Consider the following 17,362-nt stretch of genomic DNA (forward strand, 5'->3'; position numbering starts at 1 on the left):
CTGATATTTAATGGTATGTCATTCTTATTTGGCCATGTTATATGACACACAGCCATAAATCATTCACTGATCAAATGGCTATCCTCATTATGTTGGACAGAGCATACAGTCTTTGCCTGAGGGCAGGGTGAGTAGTAATGGATGTCAGTTTTGAAATTTCCAGTCCATTCACCACAGCGCTTTCTGCCTCCATGTCCCATAACCAGAGCAGCTATGCTGGCATGCTCTCTTGGTTTCTGTCTAAACCACTGTACTATATCCATCAGTTCAGCTGCTGTATTATGGGCAGCAGGGTTTGGGGGGTGGACACTGGTCAGGGCACTCCCACCAGCCTATCCTGCATTTTTTTTTTTTTTTTCATTTTTGGGTTACAATCAGTCAGATCTCAAATAGATCTAGTCCAAATGGAACCTCAAAATCTGACCTTTTAGTGCCTTCATTTACAGAGTCCATTTTATACAGATTCCCTTGTACAGGGTCCCCATGGTCTTCCAGAGAGATGTTCCTGATCTTCCATAGGAGAATGATTGAATTAGGTTTTTTCCCCATCAAAACTGCCACCTGTCTTTCCAGTTTTTCAACACTATCATTCAATAGCTGATTTGCATCAGCCTGAGCCTCTTCAGTTATGTTCAGACAGTTCAAGGCCATTAAAAGTGGCCATGCCACCATGAACACAGCTAACTGTCATTCTCAAGTTGTAAGTATGTCTTTGCTAAGACCATGGAAATACTCAGTCAGGTGGGCCAGGGACTCATGGACCCTCCCTCCGTCCCACACAGGGCCCCATTTTTCAGTGACAGAAGCAGTGCTGCATTTTGAGGATCCTAGGAATCCCAGGACATGCTCCTGCCCTGGTCTCAAGGAAGGCATCAATTGGGATCCTCACTATTTGTAAACGAATGCCACTATAAGATTCTTTTTTTATATACTGAGCCACCACTCTCTACATAGCTAATTATCTATAAGCTGTGCATATCTTACTTAACTTTACAATTAATTAACAGAAGTTTTGAATTCAGTATTTAACAGAACATAACTGCTGGCATAGAAATTTTGTTCAGCAGCATGGGACTGAACGAAAGCCTCTTGTAAATCTGAGAAGGGCTGTGACTAATTTCAGTACTGCAAAATTAAATCCAACAATACAGGCTTGCTTGGCACAACCATATTCTACAATATTTATTTCAACAATGACCAACAAATGTCCAGCCAAATTCCACAGTCTCTATGCAGACAACAGAAATTTGTCAATATAAAGAGAATGGTTTTAATATGCTGATATGTCACAGAACAATAATGTCTGATCTCCCAAATTACACAAGAAGATAGTGGTAGGAAAATAAATGCACGCACATTGGAGAGTATTAAAAGAAAATGATTTAGAAAATGAGGCTGCATACCAGGAACCTAGTCTTTCCTGTAGGAAAATATCACAGGAATTTCCTCCTACATTTTAGATCTCACTATGACAAGCTGAACAGGATGGAAATAATTTTAAAATATACAGTTATGACATCTGTTCTAAATAATAAATGTTATGTGTAACACTGTTTTCTCCTGGATAAAGACATAATGAGTAAAAATACACAGAAAGAAAAGCACTGCCAAAACAGGAAAAAGTGGAAAAGAGATTATTAAAGAGTTTATTAAATAACTCCACTATTTGGAAATAAGGCAGTTTTCCTACATTGGTCAGGAAAAAGAGAAATAAAGGACCACCACAGAATCATAGAATGTCCTGAGTGGGAAGGGACCCCATTGGTCTAGCAGTCAAACCTTCCACATGCTTTGCATGTTTTTTTCTTCTGCACGTTTTATGAGCAGTGCACATACACTGTGACTGAGTATGTGTCACCCTGTGTTTGCACTTCAACTTGTGGGATCACTTTCAAGACAAATTAACAGAAAATACTTGGTTCTCCACATATTTGCACCTTTTCCTGATTCTTGGAGAGGATGTTAGTGTTTATTGATGGGCAGGATGGACAGAAAGAGAAGAAAATAGGGAATAGGGATGGGCACTAGGGCAGAAAGGGGATCAGAAAAAAGCAGGGACATGAGACAGGACAGAGGCAGAGCAAGAGAGAGGAAAATGACAGGCAAAACAGAGGGAAAAGGAAAGAGAGAGTGATGAGGAGCAGCAGGATAGAGGGACAGGGGAATAAAAAGCAGAGATGGGCTACAGGATCAAGACAGAGGAATTTAAAAATAACAACAAAGAACAACAAAACATCAATGGCACACACAAAAAATTAAATTTTAAAAAACAGAGTGACTGAATGCTACAGATGTTGGTTAGTTTACTCTACGGGGAGGGGTCTTATGTTAATCAGTTCTAAGAAAACATTAATGAGTTTGAGAAAATATTTAGCATATGCATGAAATTCTGGGGAAAAATATGAGTATGTATGAGCACAACCAATAAATGTAATCTGCACATGAAGTGCATATATTGGGCAGATATCCTGTATATACCCAGTGCTGCAATAAAGGAATACCTGCTTGACACAACTCCTTGGAGTGTAAGGTGAATCTACAAATGTTCTTGGCATCAGAGGGAATGGGACAGAGGAGGGAGAGCTAAAACCAGAGACAGGTTAGTGGGCAATACAGACAAAGAGATAGACGTGCAACAGAAAATGGAGAACAGCAGCAGCAAGAGACAAAAATGGGTGTAAGTTGAAAAAGAAGAAAAGAAGCAGACAGGAAACAATAGATAGGCAGAAAGAGGGAGAACTGAGAGAGACTGGGACTGGCAGTGGGCAGATAGAAAAAGCATGCCGAAGAGCTGACAAAGGGTTTGATCAGGCAGTATGTAAGAGAGATGTGCAGCTCAGGGCAAAGAGAAGGGAGAAGGGAAAAAGCAGAGGTGGGATGCAGGACTGACACAGGAGAAATAAAAAATGGGACAGGGAGCAGGCTCCACCAGCACCACAGTGCAGCATCAGGGGCAAACCCCTTACCCAGGGAGGTAGTCCATCCTCATCAGTACCCTCACTGCTGCAGCAGGGGTTCCTCCAGCCCAGACCGCAGGAGGCTCCAGCCCCCAGCACACAAGAGTGCAGACTCCTTCAGATACACAGGGCCACCACTTCACAGCATTGTCCCCTCCATACACACAGACCCCAGTATGGATCCTGTGCCCCTGGATACAGTGTGCAGTGGTTTCACACTGAGGGGTAGGCTAAGCACTACCATACTGCTTTCCCTCCCCAAAAAGACAGGGATAGAAAATATGATGGAAAAAGTCTCAAAGATTGAGATGAGGACAGGAAAACTACTTACCAATTACACAGTCAAATCAGAGTCAGATCAGGGAGATAATATAATTTATTGCCTACAAGTAACAGACTAGAGTAGGAATGACCAGAGGGAAACTAAAAACAATAAGCACCATTTACCTTTTCCTACTTCCTCCCTCTATGCCGCACAGGGAAATGGGGAGCAGATGTTGCAATCAGTTCATAATGGCTGGTCTGTGGTTCTTCCTTCACTCTCCTTACCGAATCCTCCGTGTGGTCTCTCCCATGGGTTGCCATCCTTCCCACAGACTGCAGTTCTTCAAGAACTCTTCAGTATGGGTGTGTACCACGGAGCTCTCCAGCATGGATTATCCCACAGTGGGCAGCTTTCACCAAACCTCCTGCTCCAAAGGATCCTCTCCAAGGGCTGATGTTCTAGTCCAGAGTCTGTTCCTGTGGAGGCTCTCCATTGGCTGCACCATGGTCTTCTCCGCAGGCTTGCAGCACGGAGATCTGCTCTGATCTGTAGAGAGATGGCCTGTTCCACCATCCACCTCTCCACACACTGCAAGGGATCTTCTGCTCTGGTGCCTGGGGCACCTCTTTCCCCTTCTTCTTCATCATGTTGTTTCTCCCCTCATTTTCTCACTCCTCTTTCCCAGCTGCTGCTGTGCAGTACTTCCTTCCCTTCTTCAGTACACTCTCCTGAAGTGTGACCAGCATCACTTGTCATTTAAGTGCTGCCCAACAGCAGGTCCCTTTCAGAGTTGCCCAGAGCTGACTCTTACCTAGCATGGGGCAGCTTCTGAATCCATTATAAGGGCCACTCCTGCAGCACCCCCTTACCAAAATTTTGCTATAAAAACTTGATACAAATGATTGCTGCTCACTCAGTGCAAAAGGACTACAAACACAACCAGTAGTGCAAGCAAAAATGCAACTCTGCATTAACTCATGCATGTAATCCCAGGAGGGACACTGCCCATATGCTTTGCCTTCCTCTGGGGCACTGCAGCACTCAGTCCTGGATTAGCCTTCTTCTATCCAGCTCATGGAGAGCAGTAGCCTCCTGCAGCTACGAGCTGCAGAGCAGAAGAGGAAAAAAACAAATGCAGTGGAAAAGAGTGTGGGTCAGAAGCAGAGAGAAAAGAAATGGATAGCTGGTGAGTGTCATGGCTGTATGATTTTTGGTTATCAGTATTCCATTTCATAACATCATGTAGTCCACTGGGAGCTAAAGAGTTAATGCTCCAGCTCTGGGTACCTGTTGCAGAAGAGAACTACATACCACAGAGGACTTTGCGCTATTTGTGTTACTGTTCCTTCTTAGAGAAGAGATAAAACTCCTGGCAAAGTCACAAGACCTCCCCAACCCCCTTTTGCTTTCAGCAGCATGTGAGCTCCCTCAGTCATCTTGTCTCACCATTAGAGTAAGGCCTTTGGATTTTGGACACTCTCTCTCATTTAATTTATTAGCTTCAATTCTAATTATATTGTATTATATTGTATTATAATGTGTTATCTTGCATTCTGATATCTTATTTAGTAAATTTGTTTGTTTCTCCTCAGATTGTTGCTGCTGTTTTGTTTCTAGGCCCATCTCTCCACCCTTTTCCTCTTTTTTTTCCCTTTTCCCTTTTGGGGCATGGGTCTATGGGTTCCCCTGCCCCACTAGTCATGGAACCAGGCCGAACCAGGCTGTAAACTCTTGACAGTGGGTCAGAGGCAGAAAGAAAGAATCCATGGTGCACTGAGCAGGATGGAGAATATTAAAGGGCAGGATAGGAACAGGGATTGGAACAGAGGGACGGGAATGAGGCCAACACTGGAGGAAAAACTGTGACAGGGAGTGGGATTGTGAGAGGGAAAAAGGTAAAAAAGTGATACTGAAGAAAAAAGAGAAGAGAAAGACAGGATTACAGGGCTAGACCAGTCTTACCACTGGGACTGACAGAATATCAGCCATTCCGATTGGCCATCTTCTGCCCTCTATGGATAGACCACTGATGGCAAGCTTCTGTTCTTCCTGCTGGCAGTCCACAGGAGTCTTGGATTATTATTTGGCTAGTGCATGCTGTCTTGGGCCAGAAGATACCTGGCATCCCCTCACTTGGGAACTGGGCAGGAGGCAAAATTTTCCCATGGTCCTTCAGGAGCAGACTTTACCAACACTGGGTTCTTCCACTTTTGATTTTATGGTGACCATGGAGAGAAGGACATGGATAGAAGGGTGCCTGAGGAGGAATAAAACCACAAAAGCTCCTGGGTTGCTCCTTACTACATTCAGTTGTAGTTATCCTGTAGGGGAAGGTAATGAGCATGTAACAAGGCACAACTCTGACTGACAACGAAGACAGGAGGTCTACTCCCTCACAATCATCCATCTTTGCCCAAATGGCAGCATTAGCCACCCTACAGTGAAAGCCTTTGTCAGTGCCACAAGGCTGCACTCTCTACTGCATTTCCACAGACAGGATGCTCAGGAACTGCTCCAGCATCAGAAATAACTTGGTGTGACACGGGGAGTGATGACATTGGCACAGTGTCTGCCATGTACCTTTTTTGATACCTTGGGCTTCCAAAGCTCTATTCCTTGCTTTCTCAATTCAAATCCTAAATAAACCCTGACTCTTATCTTTAATATGAATTCTTAACTAAACTTAACTCCTAATATGAAGCTTAACTCGAGCCCTAGTCCAACTCCTAATCCCAACTCTTTTCCTAAATTTAACGTCCTTATCCCTTTATCTTTGGCACAAAATATCCATTTCTGCAGTAATCCTCGTCCATTTTTATCTCATTCTGGAAACTGCCTTGCAGAGATTATGGGAAATTGTTTTTCAAGGAATTATCAGATACACGTTTGCTTCACCACTTCCTTCCCACTATCACTTCTTGTCCCGCTTATAAAAAGTCGCTTAATCCTAGATTACAGAAGTAGGAAAGTACTGAATCGCTTAATGCTGTCCCAGGTGACTAAAGGCTAAGCATCTGCACAGAAGAAAAAAGGAAGAAAAAAAAAAGCTGACTAGACAGGATCTACAGAAACAGCATAAATGCATGGAGGGAGAAGAATAGTGTTCAAAGTGTTTCAAAGTTCAGCTGAGTGTTTGAAATGGTGGGTGATAAAGACAGCATCCAGGTAGAATAGGTACAACATTTGGAAAGGTAGAATACTATTTAAAAACTATATAGACATATGAAATGCATGGGGGGGGGGGAAATGCCTGCAAATGACACAGCACACGTAAGACAGGAGGATATAGACACAGTGGCTGTCAGGTAGCAGTAAGAGGTGGCTGCTCCCTAAGGACAGGCAACCAGCAGCAGAGTGTGACAGTGTGCCTGACAGGGAAGAGGCTCCCCAACCAAGATCCAGCCCAGTAGTATGTGAACAAGGCAAGCAATGCAGACTGGGAGGTGGTAGTCATGCTCAGAGTCCAGCTTGTCAGAAAGACTCATGGTTATGAGGAGCATTTAAAGTCAAATATCAAAGTCAGTCTACCATACAAAAACAACAGGCCCCACAGCAAAGTATAATTATAGCCAAGTAGGAAACAGTCACACCAGCAATATAACCTGTACAGAGACCAAATGACCAGGCCTGATTTTATATTGAGCCCCTGTGGAGTTCAAAGATACATTTGATGCTGGTGAGTCATGAAGACCCATCAGTACAATAATGGCAGTGACAAGTACGCTCAGTCTCAAATTTTAGAAGGCATATAGCATAAGTCTCTGCTTAAAAAGACAAAAAAGAAAAGTTGTAGACGTACATGAACCATGTGTCTAAGCTTGCAGCCTGGTCAGTGGAGTGCGGACAGCCAAGTACCTTAACCTGAAGTAGTTATGTTCAGCTGCTCAACTGTCTCATGATCTAAAATTTGGCTGCTCTGATTAGCTCTCCCTTGACCATGTCTTAAGCTTGAGCTGAACCCCACCACAGTTTTTATAACAGATTTACTCTATTTAAATTTGTGTAACTTCTACCTTCCAGCTCCCCTTGCAAAGAGAGCTACCTATGATCATCCTAATCTCTTTCTGAATTTATCTACATTCTTTGCATTGTACTCACCAATGGCTTTTTCCCCTGAGAAAGTGAAGAATTGACAGGAAATTAAACAGTAAATGTGCATTTCTCCTCTCAGATACCTGGAAAAACAGCATGCCTTTTGCTGCTCCAAGATGAAAGGGGTAAGATGCATGGGATTTGTTATTACCACAAGATATGACTGCTATTATTGCTACTTGCTTTTCCCTCCATTAGGAATCGTGTAGACATATTCTTTTCAAAATCAAAATTAATTTTTTTCTCATCTGCTGAGATTTCCTAGATAACCTTCCAGGTAGAACTTCTCTATTCCAGGTCCGTATCGACTTTATTTATTTATTTATTTATTTATTTATTTTTAATACATCCTGTTTGATTTTTTTTCAAATTAAAGTTGCTACTTCTGCTCCCAATTTCACTGATTTGCTGAAATAATTCTAGGTCTTCCTTTCCTCTTTCACCTTTTTTCTTCTTTCTGCTCTCCGTGCACTCCACTTCTTTCTGTTGTTCTTTCTTGACAGTCTTCTGGGCTCTGACACTTTAACCCTGAAACAAAACCTCCTTCATTGAGCTAGTGAATTGAAGCTTGTTCATCTTCTTAAGTATTTCTAATGTTTGTATAGAGGAAGGCTGGCTGTTGGCACAGCTTATTACAGTCTCCTCCCAGCTTCCAAGCTGTAAATTTTTGTTCACTGATTGTAACTAATAGCAATAGCAAAGTATACATCAAAGGACCAAGCACGAAAGACAGATTTCTCCAACATTAAGGATTTCTCATTGATACTTTGACATCTTGCAGCTGGCAGCAGATCATCAGATTCCTACGTATACATAAGAAAGACCTTAAGAGTAACAATTCTCACTGTTGTCAAGTCCAATTAAAAGCCTGTGTTTGTACGCCCTCTTTGTGTGTGTGTACATACAAGTAAGCAGAAATCTGAAAACCTGAGAATGTTAGAGTCTTTTATCAGGAGCAGAAAGAAACCCATTATACTGAGTTAGCCCTTTTAGCAGAGCCTGAGATCATCACCTCATGCATTGTTTCTTCACCATGGACTGGGGTAAATGGCCCCACATTGCTCAGTAATCTCCAGGTCTCTGAGCAGTTTCACACAGAAAGTGATCTCTTCCCAGTCCTTAGATAAAATTTTCTATAGAGGAAATGTATGAAAAAGCTCCTACAGCACTACTTTTACACAAAAGAAGTTTGCAAAGAAGTTTTCTTTGTTAAGAAGCATAAGGTAAGTGCAAGAGTTACAAAAAAAACAAAGCATTTATTGTTAAAAGCTTTTCTACCACTCACTCATCATCATACAGTGAAGATACGGTGGCTACAGAATTGATGGAGTCTCTCTTCCGTCTCCCCTTATGAATATATTTGCTCACTCACAAACTCACAGCTGTATTTTTTAAATGGAGTACTTTTCTTCAATGAGATCGGAAAAGGAGTTAATCATACAGAATCTGATAGAACAGATACATCCTATTAAACAACAGAGCAGTTACAGAGAGGAGACCTATTTCTTCAGGAAAATAAAAAGAGCTTTTGTTTCCCCTTCATCTCTTCGTGCTGCCATAAAAATGGTTCTCAAAACAGACAGGAAAAAAAAGAAAAAAAACACCTCACTACTGTTTTAGAAAAAATGTGGATTTGTAATGTATAATACTAATACTCTCACCAGCTTCAGCAGAATAAATTCTATACAGTGTGATATAAAAAGCTGTCAACTGAAGCCATGCATGCACTAGAACAACCAGTGCTGGTAAGTGGAACAGCTAAATCCCTGTTGATAATAGTGGGAAAAGTTTTGACAATGAGTCTCCAAAGTGATATGCAGAACACACGGCTGTGCCCTGCAAGCCCATTCTGCAAACTATATACCAGTTGAGAATGACACTCACACCTGACCTCTACATGTATACATATTCACATGCACACAAAATATACAAAACCACATCAGCTGTGCTATTTCCAGCAGTACTCTGCACATTATCCTGTGCTATGTCTTAATGGCACTTCATTGGCACTCTGCTCCCATTTTTTCCTTTCTTTTACAATTGTAGTATTCTCTCTACCCTGATATTTTTCTTCCACAATCAGATATTTGTTTTTCCTTTAGCTCTTGTGCCAACATTTCAGCTTCAAGATATATTTCCCTTTTATTGCATTCCAGAAATTGTTTTAACTCTGTCCTAATTTTGTGCTATGTTTTCTAACAATCTATATTATCACCTATAAATTAACTACATCTGTGCACAGATTTTGTTTGTTCTATTTATTTTTGCAGTATGCACATATTTGTATTGTACTCTGGTAGAAACCAAAGAAACTTAAAAATTTTTTTACCTTTTTTTTTCAGCCAAAAACTACGACTAAGATGGATTTATTATTCAAAATTTGCTGCAATTGTATGGCTGCTCAGTACCATTAACTTTCATTTTCACATGCCTAAGCTACATTTGCTCCAGTTCCTACTAGAATTGTTCCACTGCTTCTCCTCAAATATAATGTCACATTATTCCAAAAACCAAGCCCCTGGCTACACCTCTGGGATGGATGACAAAGGCCCAAACTGCTTCTGAGCCCAGGAGAAAAATATCAAAGTCTCAGATGCATTTCAACCAAAAGGAAGACACCTGACAACTATTCCTAAGACTCATCATTGGTGAACAGTCTTTTTATGTGCAGTAGGAACATGCACAGTTGAACATAAGAATTTGGATTTTGGATTGCCCTGTACAGCGGCTGACTCATACACAAGCATGCATATGCATGCTCACACACACACTTCATTATGGCACTGGTATTTAACACAGCTTCAACTTCCAATGGTGCTGTTCTGACTCCACTTGGCAATAGTAACACATTACTTACATTAATTTGCTCTGAAAACCCATCCAATTAATTAATTCCAAAGAGAGATTCTACAAGTAGATTAGACTCAGTTATTTTGCCAGCTGTGGCATGGAACTGGAATTTCTCTGAAGAAATATTTGCCACTCAAATGGCAATGTGCTCAAAACCAAAAGCCCCTGGCAGATGGCATCTATCCCAGCTTCATGCCCTTCTCATACCCCCACTTATCTTCTTCCGAATTTATAATTCCTGGAGATCAAATGCATCCCCTGATTGTAGCTGCTCTGTTTACCACATACAGAAAAGAATTTATACACTGGACAGCATGCACACAACTGACACAGCAGCATAACAAATATGGAAGCACAGTAGCAGATGATCCCCACTGTTTTCCTTCATAATTTTTGCTTGTAGTGCAATTAGCAGAGTCCTACAGCAAATAAGATTTAAAGTCATTAACTGTCTGGCAACCTCTCAGCCCCTAGCTAGACTCAGTTTTAGACTGCAGGATTTCAGATTTTAGTGTAAAAAGAGGGTTTTAACTAAAATAAAATAAAACAAAACAAAATAAAATAATTTTTAAAAGCCATAAGAGATACAGCTGTGCTTTTTCTCACACTTATGTTTTTACACAGTGGTACTGCCAACAAATGACTGTAATCAAGCATAAGTTTTCTGAGACACCTCTAAACACAGTGGACAGAGTGAAAGCTATGGCACTGGTAACACGTATGCAGATGTATTCAACAAAGCAGTGGGAGGGAAGACTTATGTTTTCTGTGACTGATCAGAAGAAACTTTTACATTCAAATACGAAAGAAATTGGCAAAGACAGCAAAAAAGGATTTTACTGTAGCAAAATTAAATACTTATAAGACCTGTCTCCATTCCTTACCACATGTGAACTTTCATCCCAGGAAAGTGAAAGAAAGGAGATGGAGAGGAGCAGTCTAAAAGATTTTGAGTGCTACATCACCAGGACCCAGTTACACTTTGGCAGCTGCTTTTTGGACTAGAAATCGTGTTGGTTCATTAACGACAAACTAATATATGCACTACAAAAAGCAGGATGGCAGAAGGATTTAAAGAAGATGCCTCTGCTTCCAAGTCAATGTGGTATAATTCCCGTTGTCTGAATTTGTCATGTATTTGCAAAGAAGGTGGTTTCCAAGGGGTATCTAAGGCTTATAGTGCTTCATAATTCAACAGCATCCTATGTAACCAACACATAGAGTGAATGGGGGAACTGAATGATCCATAAGGAAAAGGCATTTTGTCTATGATTGAAGAAGACCAGTCCAGGGACTCTGTTAAGACTGTGAAGAGAAAACTGCCACATTACATGAAGTTAAGCTTCTTGGATTCTGAACCAACTTTACAATTAGAGAACTTCTTTACAGTCTTGATCTCCAGTGGCACACAAAGAAAGAAATATTTAACCTATCTCCTATTTTACCCATAGGCTTATTGTTAATCATCTGCTGTGTTCAAGGCAGGTATCAGCAAAGCACCATTAAGTTATTTGCATTTTCTCAGATTGCCTTATTTCTTGCTTCAACTTCTGCTTTACTAACCCACCAATACATGAGAATGCTTAAGAGGCTTTCATTCTGGAAAAAAAAAAATCTTCCTCTCAGTATAGCACATTGATCATACTCATGTGATATATAAATCTGTTTGCCTTTCATTGCAGGGGCAGGAGAAAGGGAGAGTGTTACTGTTTGCAAAATAAATGTCCCAAATGTACTTTATTCTTCCGGAACAGCTTTTCATTTCAGGAATGAAAACTCTCCTCGTTTATTATTTTACATGGCATGGTGGCTCCTTGCACTATAATGAACATTCTATTCTGAAATATAAAGCATTCCTTAACTATCAGGGCTATCTTGTCTAGTTCCAGAGAAGTTACTATTTGCAACTCTTAGGTAACACAGGATGAGCATTACCTTTATTTCTCTAAATCTGTAGTCTTTTATAACACTCAGCTCAACCTCCCCCATCAATACTATCCATGATTCTATGCATAGCCCATAAGGATTTGCTGCATAGTGTCTGAACTTTCCACTAGAAGTCAATGGTGCAAGTTGATGAATTAATCTTTAATCTTCTTTATCACTGACACCTGTATAAAGCATGGCAATCTTCTGCTATCTATGGCCTGGAATGATCTGAGACACCTCCCATGGGCGCTGTTTTCAAGGGTCACTCTAAAGCTGGTGTTCTGACTGGTTTGTTGATGGTACATTCCCATCCAGTTAGGAAGCAGGTCCATGTGTAACAGTGAGCAAAGTAACACTGGGAAGTCCACTTGTTCTGTGGTCATGATGCCAATGTGATGTTTTGAGCAATACTTATGTGTTGCGCACTCCCAGAGACTGTTCCAGTTCCTGTCGGCGCTGCTGAATCTGAAAGAAAAAGAAAAACTGTACAGTTCAGCAGATTCAATTGTTCAGTGACAGAAAGATTCACTTATGAGTTATTAGTGTGGCTAACTCCATCATACCTTGCAGTAGAAATATCTGCTCACAGCCTCTTGAGACCATGGCTCATGATAAAATTCAGCTCTGCGTTCTTCTTCTGGATTTCCAACTACATCAGTCATCACCTGTGACAAAAATAAAAATACTTTTCACTACAGCTACTTTAACATGTAGAGAAATATTAGATTTACCTGGGATCAAAATTTATCTGCAATGCTAGTTTAAAAATATTCCAGACTGACCTCTAAGCCCAAGGCAAATGAAAAATGAATGGCATGAATGGCATGTGTGGTTACCGCCAGTACATGACAGTAATATGCAAATTGTGAACAGCTCCTAACCTCTGCTCCAGAGCTATGCTAAGGAGTAATTCAGCTGCCCAAGCTAAGTACTATAGATCTCTGATGTCTTAACAGCAGGGAGAACACTGAACAAATGCTCTATGTATGCAGCTACAGAAGCTCCACAATACCTTAGTTCATAAGCTCTTCAAGCTGAAGGTATTTTTGAACATTCCCTTATATATCTATTCCCCTCTTGAATATAAATAATAATCAGAATATTAACAATAGATCTTTGGAAGATTATTGATTAACAAAGTAGATGTTTATATTTGAAGGACAATCCATTAAAATAATTTCACCGCTTTATTGATATAACTGGTTTTGAGGTGTCTGATTTAAAGATTCAAAGTGCGAAACATTGTGAGAAACAAACTCTTATTTTGCTGGCAAACACCTGAACTTCCTTACATTCCATTTCTTGGAAATTTAAATGCTTAGCTAAAAGGCAGATGATATTTAATCTGCTATTTCTTAAACAAGATTTAATTATGAAAAATAACAAAGCATTCAAATTGTGTTACTGTGCTACAGAATCCTCCTACTAAGTTTCATATACCTTTAATTTTATTGAGTACTGTATGGGAAACTGGTAATCACAGCCTGAACCTCTTATTAATCAGCTGAGGCAAGTGTCGGGTCAGCTGTGGGAGCACAGGTGAGGGTAATTCAGGTGGAGCTTGACTCCACCTCTCCTAGACTTCATTTAAGGGCTGACCACCACTAAGGCAGTATATCTTTGAGATTGTTCCTCCATTGTCAGCCTCAGCATTTTTCCAGCTGGACTGTAGGCATCTGTGTTGGTGAGTCTTTCCTATATATATCCTTTTGGATTTCTATCACCATCCTTGTATTATTACTATCTTTTGTATTATTCCGCCTTACAAGTACATCAACATATCCTTGCACCTCCATTTTGCTTTCTAATAAAAAGTTCACCTAGTCCCTATTCTGGGAGTGTAATATAACCTAACTGGTCTTTCCTGTATATTTTCTGCTCTAGGATAGCAGTGTTACACTTGTCTGTCTTCTTCTTTTCTACCAATTTTCTATCCTGGACATTTTAGCAATACATGCTATACACATTTAACTGTAGTCATTATACTCTTGCCCACTCTTCAAATCGTAGCTCACCTTAAGATCCCTGCTTTGGGACCGGAGAAGGTCTTGGATGTATCCTTTGGGATCTTTGGAGAAGCTCAGCATGAAATCACGCTGTGTCTTCAGCTGGTTGATGGATTCGATGGTCTCATGGATCTAACAGAAAAAAATAAGCTAGATGTTACTTAATTCCTCCCAGGCTTCCACGGTCCTGAGGCCAGCCTCATTAGTGTCTTTGCGGTTCTTGTAACATGCAAAGATGACAGTTGTACACCAAAGACCCATGAATGATCCCACTGAATTTTCCCTTCAAAGTAGGAGTTAACCCTCATCTTGAAATTACATCTTGATTTCACATGTATTTCTGCAATACAAGCATATTCTTCACTTCCTGCATTGAACTGTTGGATGGCACATATATACAATACTGAAGAGCCAAGTCTTGCTCTAATGTAATGATTTCTTGTGTATAAGCAGTCTTTTCACCAAGTCAAGGATTTTTCAGTTAAGGTACTGTATGTTTTTAAACAGTACAATGCTGTATGTTTTTCCAATGCAAGAAAGCAGTTATTTCTCAGGTTAGTTATCATTATGTATGTACCTGTCAGCCAGCTCTAACTGCTGTGCTTGTGCATAATTCTCATCTAATAAAACAGGATACAATTCTGCCAAACAGTTCCAAGTTATTTTTCTGCCATTCATTTTCTACTGTTGCTCTCAGCGCATCAAGCTGCTCTGCAATCGTGCATATACAGCACACATAAGAAATATGGGATTATCTTAGCTTTCCTACATAGAAATTTAGCAATACTTCATGACATCTCAATAAAAGTTTATAGATTCTTGAATACACTAAAAAAGAGCAGTGCTGAGCAGGAATTCTGAGTTTATTATCTCTGCAAATTTTATAGGAGGCACTCATTCTGGAAAATTACCTAGGGCAGAACAACTATATCTGGACTTCTAAATATTTCTGCATTTATAAGTTCTCTCTACAGTCAAAAGAGATCGTGACAATACAGTCACACAGAAGAGACCATAGAATAATTCATCTCATCCAAGAGCAGACATTTGCTATCTGATCAGTTGTATCATGTGTATACAGTGTAAAAGAGATTTAAAATTGTTCAAAAACTAAATGTAATGCAGAATATCTATTTACCCAGACAGTCCCAACATTTTAGCTTTTTTTTTTTTTTTATTTCTTTTTCTTCCACAGTAAAAAGTGGAGTGCAGTGTTCAAGAGGTGTCTGGATGAGGAGCTACAAGATATGGTTTAGTGGCTTGCAGTAGTAATGGTAGTGGGAGGATGGTTGGACTTGGATGATCTTGGTCCTTTCCAACCTTGTGATTCTATGATTCTGTGAAAATATAAGCACCCTGGTCAACTCACTTGGAAGTTGTGTCAGTGTTACCAGCCCAGCTGTTCCTAAAGTCTTTGGTTCACTCATCTCTGTTCATACTCTGCAAAAGACTGCTTCCTTCAACCTATCCAAGCGTTAACTCAGCTCCTTGCCTCCTTCTCATGTGGTGCTCGGTGATATGATTTAGCAGAGGGTAGTTAGAGCTAGGGTACTATGGTTAGGCTGTGGTTGGACTTGATGATCTTCGAGGTCTTTTCCAACCTGGGTAATTCTATGATTCTCTTTTTCATTAGCATAAATCTAAAGCAAATTATTTTTCCTTCCCAATTTATTTATCACCACTATTAATGCCTCAATAAATGTCTGTCCTTGAGACTCTTATAGCTCAAAACATGCCATCCATCATTTAAACTACAGTATTAATCTTTCTTTATCTGGGGAACTACAGGCCTGTCAGCCTGACCTCAGTACCAGGGAAAGTTATGGAGCAAATCATCTTGGGTGAGATCATACGGCATGTGCACGAAGTCCAGGGGATCAGGACCAGCCAGCACAGGTTCATGAAAGGTCGGTCACGCTTGACCAACTTCATCTCCTTCTACGAAGGGGTTACCAGTTTGGTAGATGAGAGAAAGGCTGTTGATGTAGTATATGTAGACTTACGCAAAACCTTTGACATGGTCTCTCACAGTATTCTCCTGGGGAAATTGGCTGCCCGTGTCCTGGACAGGCATACTCTTCTTTGGGTAAGGAACTGGCTAGAGGGCTGTGCCCAGTGGGTAGTGGTTAATGGAGTTAAGTCCAGCTGGCAACCTGTTACAAGTGGTGTCCCCCAGGGGTTGGTACTGGGGCCCATCTTGTTTAATATCTTTATTGATGACCTAGATGAGGGGATTGAGTGTAACCTCAGTAAGTTTGCAGATGACACTAAGTTGGGAGGAGGTGTTGATCTGCCTGAGGGTAGGAAGGCCCTTTAGAGGGATCTAGATAAGCTGGATCGCTGGGCTGAGGTGAATGGGATGAGGTTCAACAATGGCAAGTGCCAGGTTCTGCACTTTAGCCACTGTAACCCCATGCAGTGCTATAGGCTTGGGATTGAGTGGCTGGATGACTGTGAAGAGGAAAGGGACCTCGGGGTGTTGGTCGATGCTTTTCTGAACATGAGCTGACAGTGTGCCCAGGTGGCCAAGAAGGCCAACGGCATCCTGGCCTGCATTAGAAATAGTGTGACTAGCAGGAGCAGGGAGGTACTGTACTCAACAGTGATGAGGCCACACCTCAAGTATTGTGTTCAGTTTTGGGCCCCTCACTACAAGAAAGACACTGAGGCCCTGGAATGTGTCCAGAGGAGGGCAACAAAACTGATGAGGTGTCTGGAGTGCAAGCCTTATGAGGAGCAGCTGAGGGAGCTGGGACTGTTTAGTCTGGAGAAGAGGAGGCTCAGGGGAGACCTCACTGCACTCTACAATTCCTGCAGAGAGGTTGTTGTGAGAAGGACTTTGGCCAACCCCCCTGCTATAGACAGAGACACCTCCTACTAGACTGGTTGCTCAGACAGGCCATCCAGCCTGGCCTTGTGGGCATCCACAACCCCACTATGCAATCTGCTTCAGTCCCTCACTGCCCTCACAGTAAGGAATTTCTTCCTAATATCTAGTCTAAATTTAACCTCTTCCAGTTTAAAGCCATTTCTCCTTATCCTGTCACTACCTGCCCTTTTAAAAAGTCCCTCCCCATCTTTTCTGTAGGCCCTGGTACTGGAAGCCTTCTCTTCTCCAGGCTGAAGAGCTCCAACTTTCTCAGCCTGGTACTGGAAGCCTTCTCTTCTCCAGGCTGAAGAGCTCCAACTTTCTCAGCCTGTCTCATAAGAGAGGTGGATTAGATGGCCTGGCACATCAGAACCACAGAAATATAAGCCACTGG

At 41.2% G+C, this 17,362-nt stretch overlaps 1 protein-coding gene across 1 annotated transcript in view; it reads right to left on the reverse strand.

The window, feature by feature from the left end:
- Positions 1-8,550: 8,550 nt before the first annotated feature.
- Positions 8,551-17,362, reverse strand: part of SMARCD3 (SWI/SNF related, matrix associated, actin dependent regulator of chromatin, subfamily d, member 3) — a 59,290-nt gene continuing 50,478 nt past the window's right edge. The window contains exons 11-13 of the mRNA XM_015852799.2: positions 14,109-14,231; positions 12,657-12,758; positions 8,551-12,558 (exon numbers count right to left, since the gene is read on the reverse strand). Coding sequence (XP_015708285.1) covers positions 12,505-12,558; positions 12,657-12,758; positions 14,109-14,231 — 279 coding nt within the window. The 3' untranslated portion in view covers positions 8,551-12,504. The remainder of the gene's footprint in view (positions 12,559-12,656; positions 12,759-14,108; positions 14,232-17,362) is intronic.

This window comes from Coturnix japonica, chromosome 2, assembly GCF_001577835.2.
Source record: "Coturnix japonica isolate 7356 chromosome 2, Coturnix japonica 2.1, whole genome shotgun sequence".
NCBI lineage: Eukaryota > Metazoa > Chordata > Aves > Galliformes > Phasianidae > Coturnix > Coturnix japonica.